This window comes from Corticium candelabrum, chromosome 11 (assembly GCF_963422355.1).
Source record: "Corticium candelabrum chromosome 11, ooCorCand1.1, whole genome shotgun sequence".
NCBI lineage: Eukaryota > Metazoa > Porifera > Homoscleromorpha > Homosclerophorida > Plakinidae > Corticium > Corticium candelabrum.
The window spans coordinates 5025504-5040326 of NC_085095.1; the positions used below are offsets into that span (position 1 = coordinate 5025504).

Consider the following 14823-nt stretch of genomic DNA (forward strand, 5'->3'; position numbering starts at 1 on the left):
TCGCGCATCGGCCAGAGAATATCGAGGGTACACGTGTACACGTCTCGATAAATGGCTCTGCGACTGTCCTGTCCCTGTGCTCTACTACCAAGGCAAGGGTCTTTTTAGTACTCTGATATCTATTTTGAGCTGGAGATGTGACAGAAATAATCGGATAATATATTGCTGGCGTGTATGCAGATTGGAACTGCACACCAGCTTCCCCCGCAATCCGCTGCTGCACTGGATCTACTAACCTACGACACCGGCTTCCCAGATCTATACCAGACGTCGAATTTGCGCGTAAATGAGGACGTATGTAATGTGGCAGTTTCTTGTGGATGCATGTAGGAATCGCAAACTTTCTGTTCTTCACGTCGTAATGTTGTTATGGCTTGGTTGGCAACTCACTATCCATGATCTGGACAGCTACGTTGATTCTAGAGTGAACACTCTACTTGCATGCCTGGAGTTCGGTTTCTGGTTGTTTGAACAAATAGGTATTCTTCAATGCGGCTGCAGAGGTGAGCTGCAAGTGTAGACGAAGTGCTGCATGGACTGTAAATAGCATGTCATGGGAGGTTCGGCTCTACAAGTAACGTGAGACAGCTATGTGAGCGAACGACTATTTTGCGATTTCTGTAGCAGAGAAGAGTAATAAGCTGTCCATGTCTAGATATGAGCAGTGCTGTAGCACAACTCTACTGTCTGTTCCCCGTAAGCGTGAACTCGGAAGTGAGTAATGAAGTAGAGTCACACCAGGTGTGCTCATTAGAGCACTAAGAGCTGCTCCAGTTGGACCATGTTATACCAATTATCTTACAGTTGCTGATCCGTTGGTCTTACAAGATAATTGGATAATAACCATTGCTCCACCCGTTTGTGTTTGATATGCACAAGTACTATCCTTCCGTTTCGTTTGTAGGAAAGGCTTAGATAATTTGCTAAACAGAAATGCCAGACCTAGCGGTTTCTAACGATACCGAGATCACCGCAAAAGTCCAAAAAACAGAGATATTGGTGATTTTCAAAGTTCACACTTATGGGGAACAAACAGTAGGTCGGCATCGTCCAAAGACATTTTTTGATAATTAAATTAAACGCAGAAGTGCCTCCACACTCCCATGTAGGTAATTTGAGACATTTGGTTTTCTTTTCTAGATATCACTGTTGGTTCATAGTCTTTACAACAGTTGGTTTTTGCTATCAAAGTAGTTTTTATTCTGAGGTGTTTGCAATTTAACAAGATCTGTAAACGTATATCTACTGCATACCATATTTTCCGTGATAAAAGGCTGTGCTTAGATATATGACCTAGCTAGTTGAGTCTGATTTGAAACCTACAGTGAGTAGACTGTGCTGTAATGTAAGACTTGGTCCAAAGCTGTTTGCTGTGTGCTAGATTGCAATATATTTACCAGACACATGCAGTTGAAATGGTTGATGCCACAGTGATTAATTAACTTGGTTGATATTGATACCTGCTGTGAGGTATTTGAAAAATAGTAGACCATAATCAGTAGGGTTTGATAAAATAGTATCCGGGTCTACTATTACTGGAAAGACTATTTGGTACAGTACCCTCAGATAATTATTTCGTACAGTCAATGATAGTGTGGTCCCTTGGAACTCTGACCATGTACCTGACCGGTTATACTTATCAGATATGGAGGCTGGAAGTGTTAAGCCGAAAAGATGCTTTGTCTAATCAAGGTCATATAAGGCAAAGGCTGGATTCAAATAATGCCTCAGAGGGTTAGCTGTAGTAGTATTCCAACTTGCTAACTCACCTATTAGACGGTTTGCCATTCCCCATGGGTCGGTAATGTGTGATAATATTGAGAAGTGTGCACACAAAGACCAAATTCAATTATATTATGACAAGATCACCATGCAATGAAGGATGCTGCATGTGTCTGTATTCCAACAAGGAGGAGACCTGGTGTAACTACACCGGGATGGAATTCGAAACTTGAGATACCAAGAAGCGGCACAGCGAGCGTTTCAGAAATGGAGATCATCAGGTAAACCTAGAGAGGGGATGGCATATGAGGAGATGGTACAGGCAAGAAAAGCATTAAGACAGCATTGAAACAGTGGCAAAAGAGAAAAGATCTGATGTTTGGTAGGAAGCTATATATAATAGAAAATTTAGAAGATGGAATCACGAGAAGTTTGGGAGAATGTTAAAGTTGGGTGCTGATAACCAGACACAAGCAAATTCGTTGTGCAGCACTAAGAAAATGGAGAGACCACTTCAAGTCAAATTGCTAACAGCCATAATGAAGCTGAGATGTCTGATTTGAAACAAATTATGGATGAATGTGAAAGTCTAAGTAAGACTAGGGATATTAATTCCTGTTGGAAGTGAAAAGTTTGCAGCAAAATTGTTAAGTAAGAAGGCAGCTGGTCCAGACATGCAAGATTATGGCTGAACATATCAAGTATGGTGGAGAAGTTCTTTTGATACATGTGAGTGTATGTTACATATGAGGCAGTGCTGAGACATTGTTATATTCTTAAGCAATTCAAAGAGTTGATTATTGTACCGATTATGAAAGACAGAAATGGGAGCATGTCTGATTCAGACAATTACAGAGGAATTTCGCTATTGTCTGTAGTCTCAAGACTGTACTAGAGTTATTTAGCCACATATGGATATGATGGGATCTAGTAATTCTCAATGTGGTTTCAAATCAAGGGTAGGCTGTGCAAGAACCAGGTAATCAAACAGGACGGGCAACATTTATGTGTGTACCTTAGATTTATCTAAAGCATTCAATCGCATATCTCATTACCGAGTAATTTCTCTATTGTTGAGATGAACACTACCAATGCCAATACTCAAATTGATTTAATTTATCATTATGTGACTGTTACCACCGAGATCAATGTGTCCAAGTGTGATGGGCAAGTAGTGTTTCTGAGCCATTCATTGTGTCAAATGGGGTGAGACAAGGTGATGTTTCGTCTCCTTCCTGTTTAATGCATATATTAACGAGTTGTTGGTTGCACTACGACAAGGTGGCTATGGTGCAAAATTGGCAGTTTATCGAGTTGGATGCATAGCTTATGCAAATGACATCAGATTTGTCTTTCCAAACGTACACGGGTTACAGTCTATGCTATCTATATGCAAAAAATTTGTGCAGAAGAATATGCTAAATTCAATGTGAAAAATAGTATGATCACGGTCTTTACAAGAAGTCTAAAAGTCGTGTCAGCCTAGATTTTCATCTTGAAGATCATTGATTGTCCGTGACTAAAATAATTTATTTTGCATTTGGGGTTTATACTCATTGATGTTCTTGGTGATGGCATTTTGGTGGAGAGGAAAATTAGGAAACTATTTACTGCTACCGATGCTGTCTTAGGGAGATTGGAAGGAATGTGTGCAGAAGAGAAAACTTAGAGGACAATCCTGAATAGACAACTTTTTCCTGTCTTAGCGTATGCCAGTCATCTGTGGAGCCTCAACAAGAAATCTGCCTGCCATACTGTGGACAATGCCTGGAGAAAAGTGATCTGGAAAGGGCTCAGAATGAGTAGTCGTGACTCGATTGATCAAAGAATGATGTGCAGCTTGGTTTGTGGAAGCTAGTGAGAGGCTACAGCGAGAGCAAATGATGTCCCTTTATCCGTTCTTGCAAAGCACTAATGAGATAGTGTGTAACGTTGTGCGTATATCATGTGTATTGAAATCTATGAGAACGTATACTACCTTTCTTTGTGTATATTGAAGTACAGTGACTTGAAGGATAGCCTAAAGTGGTGTGCTCTGGTCTTTGTCTTTTTCTATTTTCAAGTTCTGTATATCGTTTCTTTACTGCCTATGTGCACCGTACCAGTATTGGTGCGAAATAGTGCAACTTGCGTGACCTTAGATATATCTAATCATTTACAGTAACTTGACATACAGATCTGCACCCTGCAACTGCAGCTGTATGATACTACAAAAGCGTGTCACATGAGGGACATTTTATAATTAGTTTTTTTGATATAGTTGTTAATTTATTTGATCATCTTGCTTATGCAATGCATGGTTTAGGTACAATTGTATGCATTCACTTTGTGTTGTTGCCAGGCGGAAAATGTGCTCACTCACTTTGGTCAGTCGTTATCAACAGTTCTACTATCAGTTGCAATTATTACCTACTTGACAGAATGCGACTAGCCACAGAAGCGAATGTATTTGCAAGTACTTTAGGTAACTTGTTATGCTGTCAAGTGGTTACAAAATGTGGAGAAAAATAGTTGACATTTTCCTTTGTAGGATGCTTGTCGTATGTCTCCATGATGATGTTTGGAGTTGCTCTTATCATTATCAAGTACTACCACGGTGAGACTGATGATAATAGTAGGAGGCACAGGAAACCAGAAAAAACATCTTACAGGAAGGAAGGTAAACGTAGTAGTCTAGGATCTAGCATGGCACTGAGAATGGATTTTATGTGAGATGCCATAACCATCGTGATTAATGCACAGACCTGTACTCATAAATTCTGATGCACTGGTTTGTTGTATCGTGACTTAATTCTAGTTAGGGGCTGTCTATTTTTGTTGACAATTTTACAAAATGAAACTGTCATTCGGAGGGGATAGGTGGCAAATGATCATTTTGTTCTTGAAACCAGAAGTGTAAATGGTGTTATAGACAACCTGACAAGTGATTGCAAGTACTCCCTAAAGGAGCGATGGAGTGTATAATGACCAGTTGAACCAATCTATCTTCTTTGTGTAGTTTCAATTTTTAAGATTCTATATTTAAGTGCTGTTTGGGCTGTTAAACTATATTAATATTAAATTGACAAATGGGGTATATGTACATGTACTTGTCTACTCTAGACACAGGGATGTTCACATTCACTGAAGCTGTGAGCAACAGTCTGGCATCAAGCTGATGTCTTGGTGCCAACACTTTTGAAATTAGCCATAGCACACTACTTATCTACACAGGTTCTATGCTACACATATAAACAAACATATGTAATCTTTACACTAACTGTAGGAATTCAGCAGGGGTAATCTTGTTAGCTGTTATAATAACTATGCATAACAGGGGCATGGCGTGGCATGGGCTGGACCGAACTATAGCCCACCATTTTTAGGTATGGTCTTAATTAAAATTTGTGGACTTTAAGTGTGTAATATGCTTGGAAATGTGCTTTAATCAAATATCGGAAACCAAAGGCTTCATGTGTGAGTCACATGTTCATGTAGTATGAATTTAGTGAATTTGTAATATAAATTAAATTAATTGATCAAACTTACCAGTGATGTAAGTTTGATCAATTGTTTGAACAACTGACTAGTGATGTAAGTTTGATCAATTGTTTGAACAACTACAGTTAATTTCTGGACAGCATAGAGTGTGTATTGGCTAACCGCAAGCGTACAGTCTACCTAGCTACCAATAGTAAATATTACGCAGGCTTGCATTCACTGGTTTGCCTCGTCTTGTCTTTGTCAATTCTTCTACCGGACACGCATATAACTAGTCAGTCTTATGTTAAAGTAGACATGTTTCAATCAGGTGTTTGCACACGTGCAGGAACGTAGCTAGCTATGTACACTCATTGTGGGTCTGCATGGGTATGCATGTATACTATATGTTATATGTATATTATATGTAGTGTGTGGATAAGTGCAAACGCAGAGTCGAATGCAGGGTGGTGCTTGGGTGTCCATGCAGGCACCACCTTTTTTCTGGTCGCGAGTAAGGACCAATGCTGTATATAGTATATACAAGGTTCTGCTAAGGACTCTTCTTAATTAATCTAGTTAGAGAACTGTTATGCTGGATAGCAAACTGAGACAACCATCATTCCTATGGAACCTATCAAATAATGTAACAAAAATTATTTTTCCTGACATTTTTATTCTATTTTTTCTTAGTAAGGATCGTCGTAACCAGTTGCTCTTAGGCCTGTTAGCCCAGTATCAATGGCCTAAAATCTTAATGTCCTAAAACTTATCTAAATTCTACAATGGGCCAAGAAAGACTCAATGGACTTAAGCCCTGTCCACACTAGACCAGAATTGATCGAAATTGGATTTTGATCATGCACGATCCGTTTGGGCTACTGAGCGTCCACAATTTACTTTGAAAACTATACCTTTGTCTCTTTCTTGGTATTACGTGACTGAGGTGAGTGAGAACGAAGACGAGTGAGGGGGGGTTTGATGTTCTGACTACACTCTAGCGTACATGGAGGTAACGCGTACTATTTCTAATTGGGTTCAACTGATCGCAATCGGATCGAGATTGAAACCACCTCTCTACGTGAATTGGATTTATTGAGATCGGATTGCAATTCAGTTGCCAGTGTGGACAGGGTTTTGCACTACATGCACTTCAACTATAGAACTGTTGTTGATAATAATGCAAATTTGGATACATTTGTTAACAAACAACCTTTCAGAATGTCTTTCTTGAACATACTAGACATGTATGTTTCGTGTTCCTCGTGACTACACCTATAATGTACCATGATACTATGTTGTAGATATGAAATTCGTCTTTTAGTGAACCTCGCTAAATTGTCCAAGCATTTTAGTCTGCACCACCCTTTTCCAGTTTGGATCTGCCATTAATTTAACTTATCAGTTAATTAAAAGTCAATAAGAAATGGGCGTGTTCTGTACCATCCGTGAAGTCTAGCTCTCCATTTCTAGAGGTCACGCTATGTCCCTGTATAAACTACAAACTCCATAGCTTTCACACTCTGGGCACATCTGGTGCCAAAGGTGCTCTGCTGTCACTAATTTTGGCACTATACCAACAAATGTGCACACCTGACAGGGGCGTAGCTCAAGGGTTTCCAGAGGGGTTTCCAAATCTTACGAGCTTGATATCTGTAGTGAATATGATAATAGCATAAACGTTTCACACAACTTCAAAATTGTAAACTAAGTCATTTAGCTGTCTAGCTCAGTGTCCCACGTGTCTTCTGGTGAATCAGTATCCAGTACAAAAGTGTTAGCTAGTTCACTGTCTGAGTATGGCTCTCCAAAGTTTGGGAGAATAATCTTTCTCGGGTTCCTGGCAGAAAATAAGCGGATCACGTCCAAGTGTGACAACTTCCTGTTGTAATGGACATGCAGCATGACAAGTCCGTTGAATCGGATCTGCGACATGGATGCCCGGAGAGATGTCTTGACGCGATTGAGAGCACTTATAGACCGCTCGCACTCACAGGACGTCACAGGCCAGGTGCAGACAAGGCGCAATAGCCTCGACACAGTTGGAATTAGTGGATTACCCATTGCCAAACGCAACGCTTCTGCTACAGTAGCGGGGTGCTCTGAAATGGGCAGTGATTTCAGTATGGCAATCCACAAGTCAATTTCTGCAGACAGCGCATCCAAGTTCGGACTCGCAGTAGGAAAATCACTTTGATATGCCTTTCCAAATTCAAGAATATCTGCTTTGGCTGAAGCATCACGTAGCAAAATCGTCGGCATAAATGACATTCCTTTCATAGCTAGTTGTTGAAGGTTTCCAAACCGGATATTCATTTGCGAAATAATGTCATCTAGTAGCGGTATACTCACGTTCAGGCGATAGTAGTCAACTGGCGTTTGCGCTGGAATGTTCCCACGGTACGTCTGCCTACTGCAATATCTTGGGAGACTCTCTTGCACTCCAGTCTTCAGACACAAAGCCTGAACGTCTGTCCACCATTCACCATGCCTGTCGTTGATGTTGTCCCGCATATCTTGAAGAACGGAGATGACTCTAGCGACGTGTTTGTAAGCCTTTGCAACATCTGTGGCTTTCTCTTGGAGACTTGATGTTAGGCTTTGAATTGCAGCCATCAATTTTGATGTTATCACAAATGTTGCAAGAAATCGGAACTGGGTTAGGTTATTGTGGAGAGATGTAGCAGAGGAGGAGCTAGTAGCGTTCCATGTAACTGTTCCACCCCTGTTTCTGCTGATTGTCTCCAACGTCGTTAAAACAGCTGGATAAAGCTCAGCAAACACGACAAGGGCTTCATGTCGCGCTACCCACCTTGTTTTGCACAAATCAACCAACTTTTTCTTTGAGTCGCCACCCTCTCCTTGACGCCATTCATGAACTATCTCAGCCATAGCATGAGCACGCTTTGGTGAATATTTGAAAAAGATGTTGACGTCTAACAATGATGACCACATAGACTGGATGAAAGGCAGTTTGCTTAGCCTTATTATACACAGGTTGAGACAATGTGCACTGCAATGGAGGTACAGCGCTTTTGGGCATTCTGCAGTTACTCTGCTTGCACAACCCTGCAAAGGTCCAGCCATATTCCCTGCACCGTCGTAGCCTTGTCCACGAAGCTTCTCTTTTGGCTGCAAGCCCATTTCCGTCATTGTGGTCAGTAGCAGATTAGCTAAAGCTAGCCCGGTGGTGCCATCAGAGCAACAGAGAAATTCAGCCAACTCTTCACGAATGAGTCCAGACTCATCGACGAAACGAAGAACCAGGGGCAACTGTTCTTGGTTGCTGGCATCAGCAGATTCGTCTGCACACACTGAGAAAAATGGTGCTTTTCTGACATCTCTCAATATGTCTTCTTGTATAACCTTCCCACAGCACTCAATCAACTCGTTCTGTATTGTTGGGCTCAGGTAAGACGCACGTAGTCCTCGAGCAGACTGAGACATATGGAAGTCCCTCAACAAGTGTTCATCACCTGCGTCCACACGAAAACGCAATAGAGCTAGAAAGTTTCCAGGATTACATGCTAACTGTTCGTTGGGGTCCCAAGTAAATCCTTTCTCTCTGTGGCCACGCAAAGAAATGTTCTGGCGTCCACAAAACTCTACAGTCTTGATCAAGGCACAAAGCTTGGCTATATTTTCCTGTTTTTGCTTACTCCCTTGGTCTACGACAAGCTGAAGAATATTTGCCTGACCATGTCTCCTGGTTGCAATGAAATGGCTGGCCCTGGTACAGCAGACCTTATGACATTCCTGTTGGTCATGCTTTCTAAGGGTCTCAGACGCTTTGGTGAACTTTACCATTGCTTGTTTGCAGAGCTGGCCTGTTGATTGATCAGTGCTGAAAAGTGCACAAGGTAGACAATATCCACCATTTTGGCTTGGAGAATAAACTAGCCAGTTATACTTTTCAAGCCATTGTAATTGAAAATAGCGCTTGGTATCTCGCCCACTCTTCTTCTCTTGCCGAGGAGGAAACGGAAAGTGGCTGTCTGGAACAAAATGACCCAACAGCAAGGAGAGCTTTGTATCATCCTGCAGTTTGTTTGGATCTACCAGTTCTCCAACATCGTTTCCTACGACATCATACGATACACTATTTATTACTGTACAGCCGCCGACTGCAGTACACTCACTAATCGCTCTGCAGGCTTCAGCAGGATCACGTTCATCCCCATTGACAAATGCAAGCACTTCAACACGATCGCTTACATGATCCCCGCTGCCACCAGATCCAGTGACTTCTATACTGAGGTCTGCAGTTTCATATGCTTCACTTGTCATTGGGTTCAGTTCCAAATTGATGGAATGCGACGATGCCCGCTCAGAATCTACACTCTCTTGAGTGGGGTCCCCGCCTCGAGATCTCTTTCTAGCAGCTTCAAAGAGAGCACTGATGGTCAGTTGGTCTTTAGAACGCCTCTTCATTGTCCACAGTCACTTTCGGAAATTCCCTCTCTTCACGTGTCAGGAGACTACGAAAGGTGCCCGCCACGTGCAAAGTTGGAACACTAGCGCGCGTTAGGCGTGCCTTGACGTCCCTGCCGGTCACGGAGCGTATGTAGGGTGTACAGTACACCACAGGAATCACTGCCGAATCTATATCAAAAACTGTACGGGAGAAGGTGTGACGTAAGACAATGAGTTGATATTAGACGGCTGTTGCTTGGGGGGTTTCCAGACCCCCTGGAAACCTCTTGAGCTACGCTACTGCCTGAGACAGTTGCTACTCTGACTTCTAGTACATGAAACCTACAAGCACACTGTAATGGTGTCATACAGGTTGAAAAGTGTGAGCATCAACTTTCGTTATCAAGGTAGGGTGTATGAGGTTCAGTAAAGAAAACGTTTTTTGTGAAAGTTGACAAAAACAGATTGACGGTTCTTTATCTGATGCAGTGAATGCAGCATCACAACTCTTAACTGGTGCAGATACACTATATACACAGTAGGCAACTTTGTATTGTCACAGAGCAGGGCATAATTTACTTTTTCTTCTTTGCGTAGCAGTATTGCTACACAAATTGCAACTTACGTAGCAGTAATGCAAAATATTGTTGCAACCATGTTCTTGCAAACAAAGCATTTAATTAACCCAGACAGTTTATGCTACTGGCACAAGCTCATGTGGAAAGCTGTGCTGTTTGTACTTCCCATGTTTCTGTGTACAGTGCTTTACATAATTTGGAAAGGTCCCATGCAACTATACATTGCATGATATTTTAGTTGGTGCTGAGTTTCTACATGAATTAGCTCTACTGTACAATAGAAGTGCAAGTACATTGACTACACTGTTACTTACTTCTGTTTCTTTTTTTCCTTGTTAGATAGGTAGCTACATTGGAAGTCTCAATAGCTATGTTGTTTTAAGTTCTGTTGCCATCCCTTCTGCTAATGAGATGATAGTTTCAGCACGTGTTCTGCTAACGTGCTTTAGTTTCATGTAGTGCACAGCATGACCACTCAAGTAGAGATGGTTCATAATTGAATGAAGCTATAGTATGTACAATAACATAACAATAGCCAATGCCTAGTATCCTCTCACCACTTTGCTATGCAAGGGTGCACCGTTGAGGTTTTTAGTCTCCTACTGTACTTGGATGTGACATTCTGATTCTGCATCGCAGTTTATGCAACACATACCTGACTTTCTTTTCCAACATACAAAAATTGACTTGCAAACTGCGATTCGATACCGGATAAATTATGCCCTGCAGAGGGAAACTATAGTTTGGTATACTTTAGCCATACATTTTCAAGTTGTTGTAGAATATTATGCAATGTTAATGAAAGTTGTGCATAGACTCATTCAATGGTTGTTTGCATTTTCAGTAATTGTTCTGTATGCTCAAGACAGTTACACTCCTTGCTTCTCTGTACATACATACAAGAGACATCAATCTTCTGCATATATATATATATATATATATATATATATATATATATATATATATATATATATATATATATATATATATATATACACACACATTTAAAACAACAGATGTTCAGTATGCAACCCACTACAAGCACGATATCACACCTTATTATAATATAATTATTATTAGTATATACTGTGTTGTCAGCTTGACTAAAAGTGAACACACTCAAATATCATTGTACCAAGTTAAGCATTTGCTGGCAGTGAACATATCAAAATACAATTTCATCTTATGTTTATAATTGCCAAACGTTACTGTTGCCAAAATATTGAGATATCCAAACACCAAGATTGTAAAATTAACATCATACCTTATCTAGTGTAGATAAATTGTGGACACTGTGATGAGCATGCCTTTGTGTTATACTTGTATAAAGATCGACATGCAGTAAACGGATTTGTTTGCAGCAATTAAGTATACCAAATAAGTATCTACTTTGTTGTAGGGAACGGTTGTGAAACAGATGGGAATTCGAGGATAAAGTCAACAACTCCGATATATAGTTCTTCAGTGTCTGATCAGAAGTTTCCAAAGTGGTTTGTCAATATACCAGTTGAAAGACTTGAGACTGTTTCTCCGTTGATGGGTCGAGATGAAGATCTCAAAAAGTTGTGTGATAAGTTGTCTGAGAGTTTGTGTTGTGTACTCTGTGGGTGTGGTGGGATTGGAAAGACAACATTAGTCTTGAAACTGATAGATTCTATCAAGGAGCAATTTCATGGCGTTTTTTGGATTAATGGAGAAAGCGCAGAATTTTTTTGTGCATCAGTTTCAAAGATTTGTGATGAAATTACAGATGTCAACTTTCGTGAACTCTCATATGAATTACGCAGGAAAGGATATAAGATAGATGGTGCTCTTCACTTTGGTGAGAAGATTGAAGCTGTTAGGGACTGGATTAGTCAAAGGTTAGTTGACATGAAGTTCTTGATTGTTGTTGATGACTACAATGAAGCTGTGTGCTCTACTGTGTTACGGAGCTTATTGCCAGAGTTTTGTTACAACAAACAACTAAAAGTGATCATAGCAACGCAGCGTGACAATTTACTATTGCCTGTGTCAGTGAATTATAAGCTTTCTTTTTTGGGCCCTCTGCCTCACAACATTGTAGTCAGTGCGCTAAAACAAGTAGTGGAGAAGCGTGGATTGTTGATAGCAACTAGTCAGGAAGAGGATGCTGCTCACAAAATAGGAAAAATTGTTGATGGGCTTCCATTGGCTCTAGATCATGTCGCGGCATTCTTGATAAAAGAAAGGATGCTTTTGTCACAATATCGAGAAGGATTTGATGAACAGCACATAGCAGAATTACAGTCTAACAGTAAACCAACTAGTTCTCTTGTATTTCAAAAAACTTATCAGGAAGTCTGCAAGACCCCAGCGACAAGGAAGATGATGGACATAGCCTGCTTATGTGCACAGGCACCCATTCCTGTTGAACTCTTTTCACTGGGATGTGAAGGTCTACCTGGATCTCATCCTCTCAAGCACTTGACAGACAGTAAACTTCAATACAGATCGGGGTCCTTTTTTGAGATGCTGAATGAGATGAACCAATATCATCTGGTGACTTCGAGCAGTGGACTGATATCGTTTTCATCGATGTCACCTTCATCTTCAGTAGGGTCATTTTCAGTGCACTCTGTTGTTCGTTCTGCCCTGCAGAAGCATCAAACAGATAATGATCGACTTGAAAACATCAAATCATTGAGTATTATGCTAACGACAGTACTTAAACGTTGTCCCACAGATTCCTGGCAGTTATGGGACAAAATGTTTACTCATGTGATGGAATGCTATCGCTTAACAAAAAGGATGTCTCCACAATCACACAACAGAGACTTTCTTCTTGTGGCCGGAAAACGGCTGTCTCTCAGTGGGCATTTCTTGGAATCATGCCAACTTTTGAAGACTTGTTTGGAGGAGATTCATAGTTGCAGTAAGCAGTCACATAACTATGATAAAGAAGCTGATGTATTGCATTCTCTGGGGTCAGACTATGATAAGAAAGCTGATGTATTGCATTCTCTGGGATCAGCCAAACGTCGACTAGGACAACTAGGTGAGGCAACCAGGTATACTCAGCAAGCTTGTAAACTATGGAGGTCTTTCCCTGAAACAGAGCACAATTTGAAAAAGCAAGCAAGGACCGATGAACTGTATGCAGAAATATTAATGGATGTGGAAATGTACCAAAAAGCAGAAACGTTGCTCGACAGCACTAAAGTGATTGTTGTTGAACGAGGTGATTTTGCAGAATCTTCTGAAGTGGATCTTTATGAGGCAACATCTTGTCTTGGTAACTTGGCAAGAGCTTATGCTGGACAGCATCAGTACAGCAAGGCAGCAATGGAGTTTCGGAGAGCAATAGACGTATTAGGAAAGAGAGACTATTTTCGGTATCATCTGTATGAGGCACAAGAGGTGCTTAATATGTCTTGGGAATACTTAGAAGCATGTGCGCACACCGAATTTAAAAAATCGTTTCGTAAGTGTTACAAAAGTCTTGCAGAAATCAAGCTTTGTTATTCATGCAAGCATCGGTATTACACATTTCTGTGTAGAGAAATTGCCAAACTTGCCCTTAAAGCAAGCAAAAAATTTGCATCAACTCTTCGAAAAGCAACACAAAGACCGGATGTATTAACAGCTATGGAGATGAGTGTCATAAGTTTGGAGGGACAGTTGGATGTACACAAGCACAAGCATCACAAAGTAGCCAAGACAGCTGAGGTTTTAGCACACAGCTGCTTGCAGTATGCTCTACTTGACAAGAGAATGGCTACAGCATGCAAAATAGCAGCTGTTAAGTGTCTGGAACTGGCTCTAAGAATATGGGCTGACACTGTGGCTCATCTGCCTGATGAGATGGTAGTAGCTGCAACTAAAAGATGTAGAAATCTGCGCAGTCTTCAAGAGAGCGAAATGCAAAGTTTGGGACCACTGCGGATATCCAAGTCAACAGAATGGCTTGCTAATGACATCCTTCACACTATATCCGACATCCTAGAAACGATTAATCAAACATAATTGACCTTTTGGTAAAACTATAGCCAGTTAATTGTTCAATATTGTGGACATGAGCTGTAGAACACATTCTGGTTAGAGCATTTGAGCTACTATATCTACACACATTATAAAGCTGGTGTTGTGTGTGTGTGTGTGTGTGTGTGTGTGCGTGCGTGCGTGCGTGCGTGCGTGCGTGCGTGCGTGCGTGCGTACGTCTGAAGTAGAATATTATCACCGTATGCTCTAGCTAATTAGATATCTACGTCTTTAGAAACACGGAATGACTAACCACAATCTCTTCTGAAACCATTTGGGTTGCAGACAACGGTAAACACAAATACAGAATTAGGAACAACATGGCTGTGTCAAGTCGCAGCATCCTGGATATTCCGCGGCTTACGCCGTACTGTACAGAGTCGTACATACAGACTAACAGAGTCGCATAGAGAGATATTTGTATGACAACGGCTTAGAAAAACAGAGCAAAATCAACGAGGGGTTCAGTAATTAGTAGGAATCAAAATCTACGATCTAGATACGCCAAATGATAACTAACTGTTTTCCTTGTGTACTTACTATACCTAGACAGCGCGTATATAAACCGGGACTGTTGAAAAGAGAAATAACTATATAGCTTCAAACATTGGCAGTGTGTCAGGCAATTAATTAATTAATTTAAACCAGTCCT

The 14823-nt window shown here is 40.8% G+C and overlaps 2 protein-coding genes across 2 annotated transcripts; one reads left to right on the top strand and one right to left on the bottom strand.

Moving 5' to 3' along the window:
• Positions 1-418: 418 nt before the first annotated feature.
• On the top strand, positions 419-14253 carry LOC134187162 (uncharacterized). The gene is made up of 4 exons (XM_062655279.1): positions 419-503; positions 4064-4186; positions 4253-4381; positions 11572-14253. Exons 2-4 carry the CDS (start codon positions 4144-4146, stop codon positions 14154-14156), a joined length of 2757 nt encoding a protein of 918 aa, XP_062511263.1. The 5' UTR covers positions 419-503; positions 4064-4143; the 3' UTR covers positions 14157-14253.
• Positions 6792-9652, bottom strand: LOC134187410 (52 kDa repressor of the inhibitor of the protein kinase-like). The gene is made up of 2 exons (XM_062655527.1): positions 9321-9652; positions 6792-9260 (listed from the first exon to the last, which is right to left on the bottom strand). The coding sequence occupies exons 1-2, from the start codon at positions 9610-9612 to the stop codon at positions 6898-6900; spliced, it is 2655 nt and encodes an 884-aa protein (XP_062511511.1). The 5' UTR covers positions 9613-9652; the 3' UTR covers positions 6792-6897.
• Positions 14254-14823: the final 570 nt, after the last annotated feature.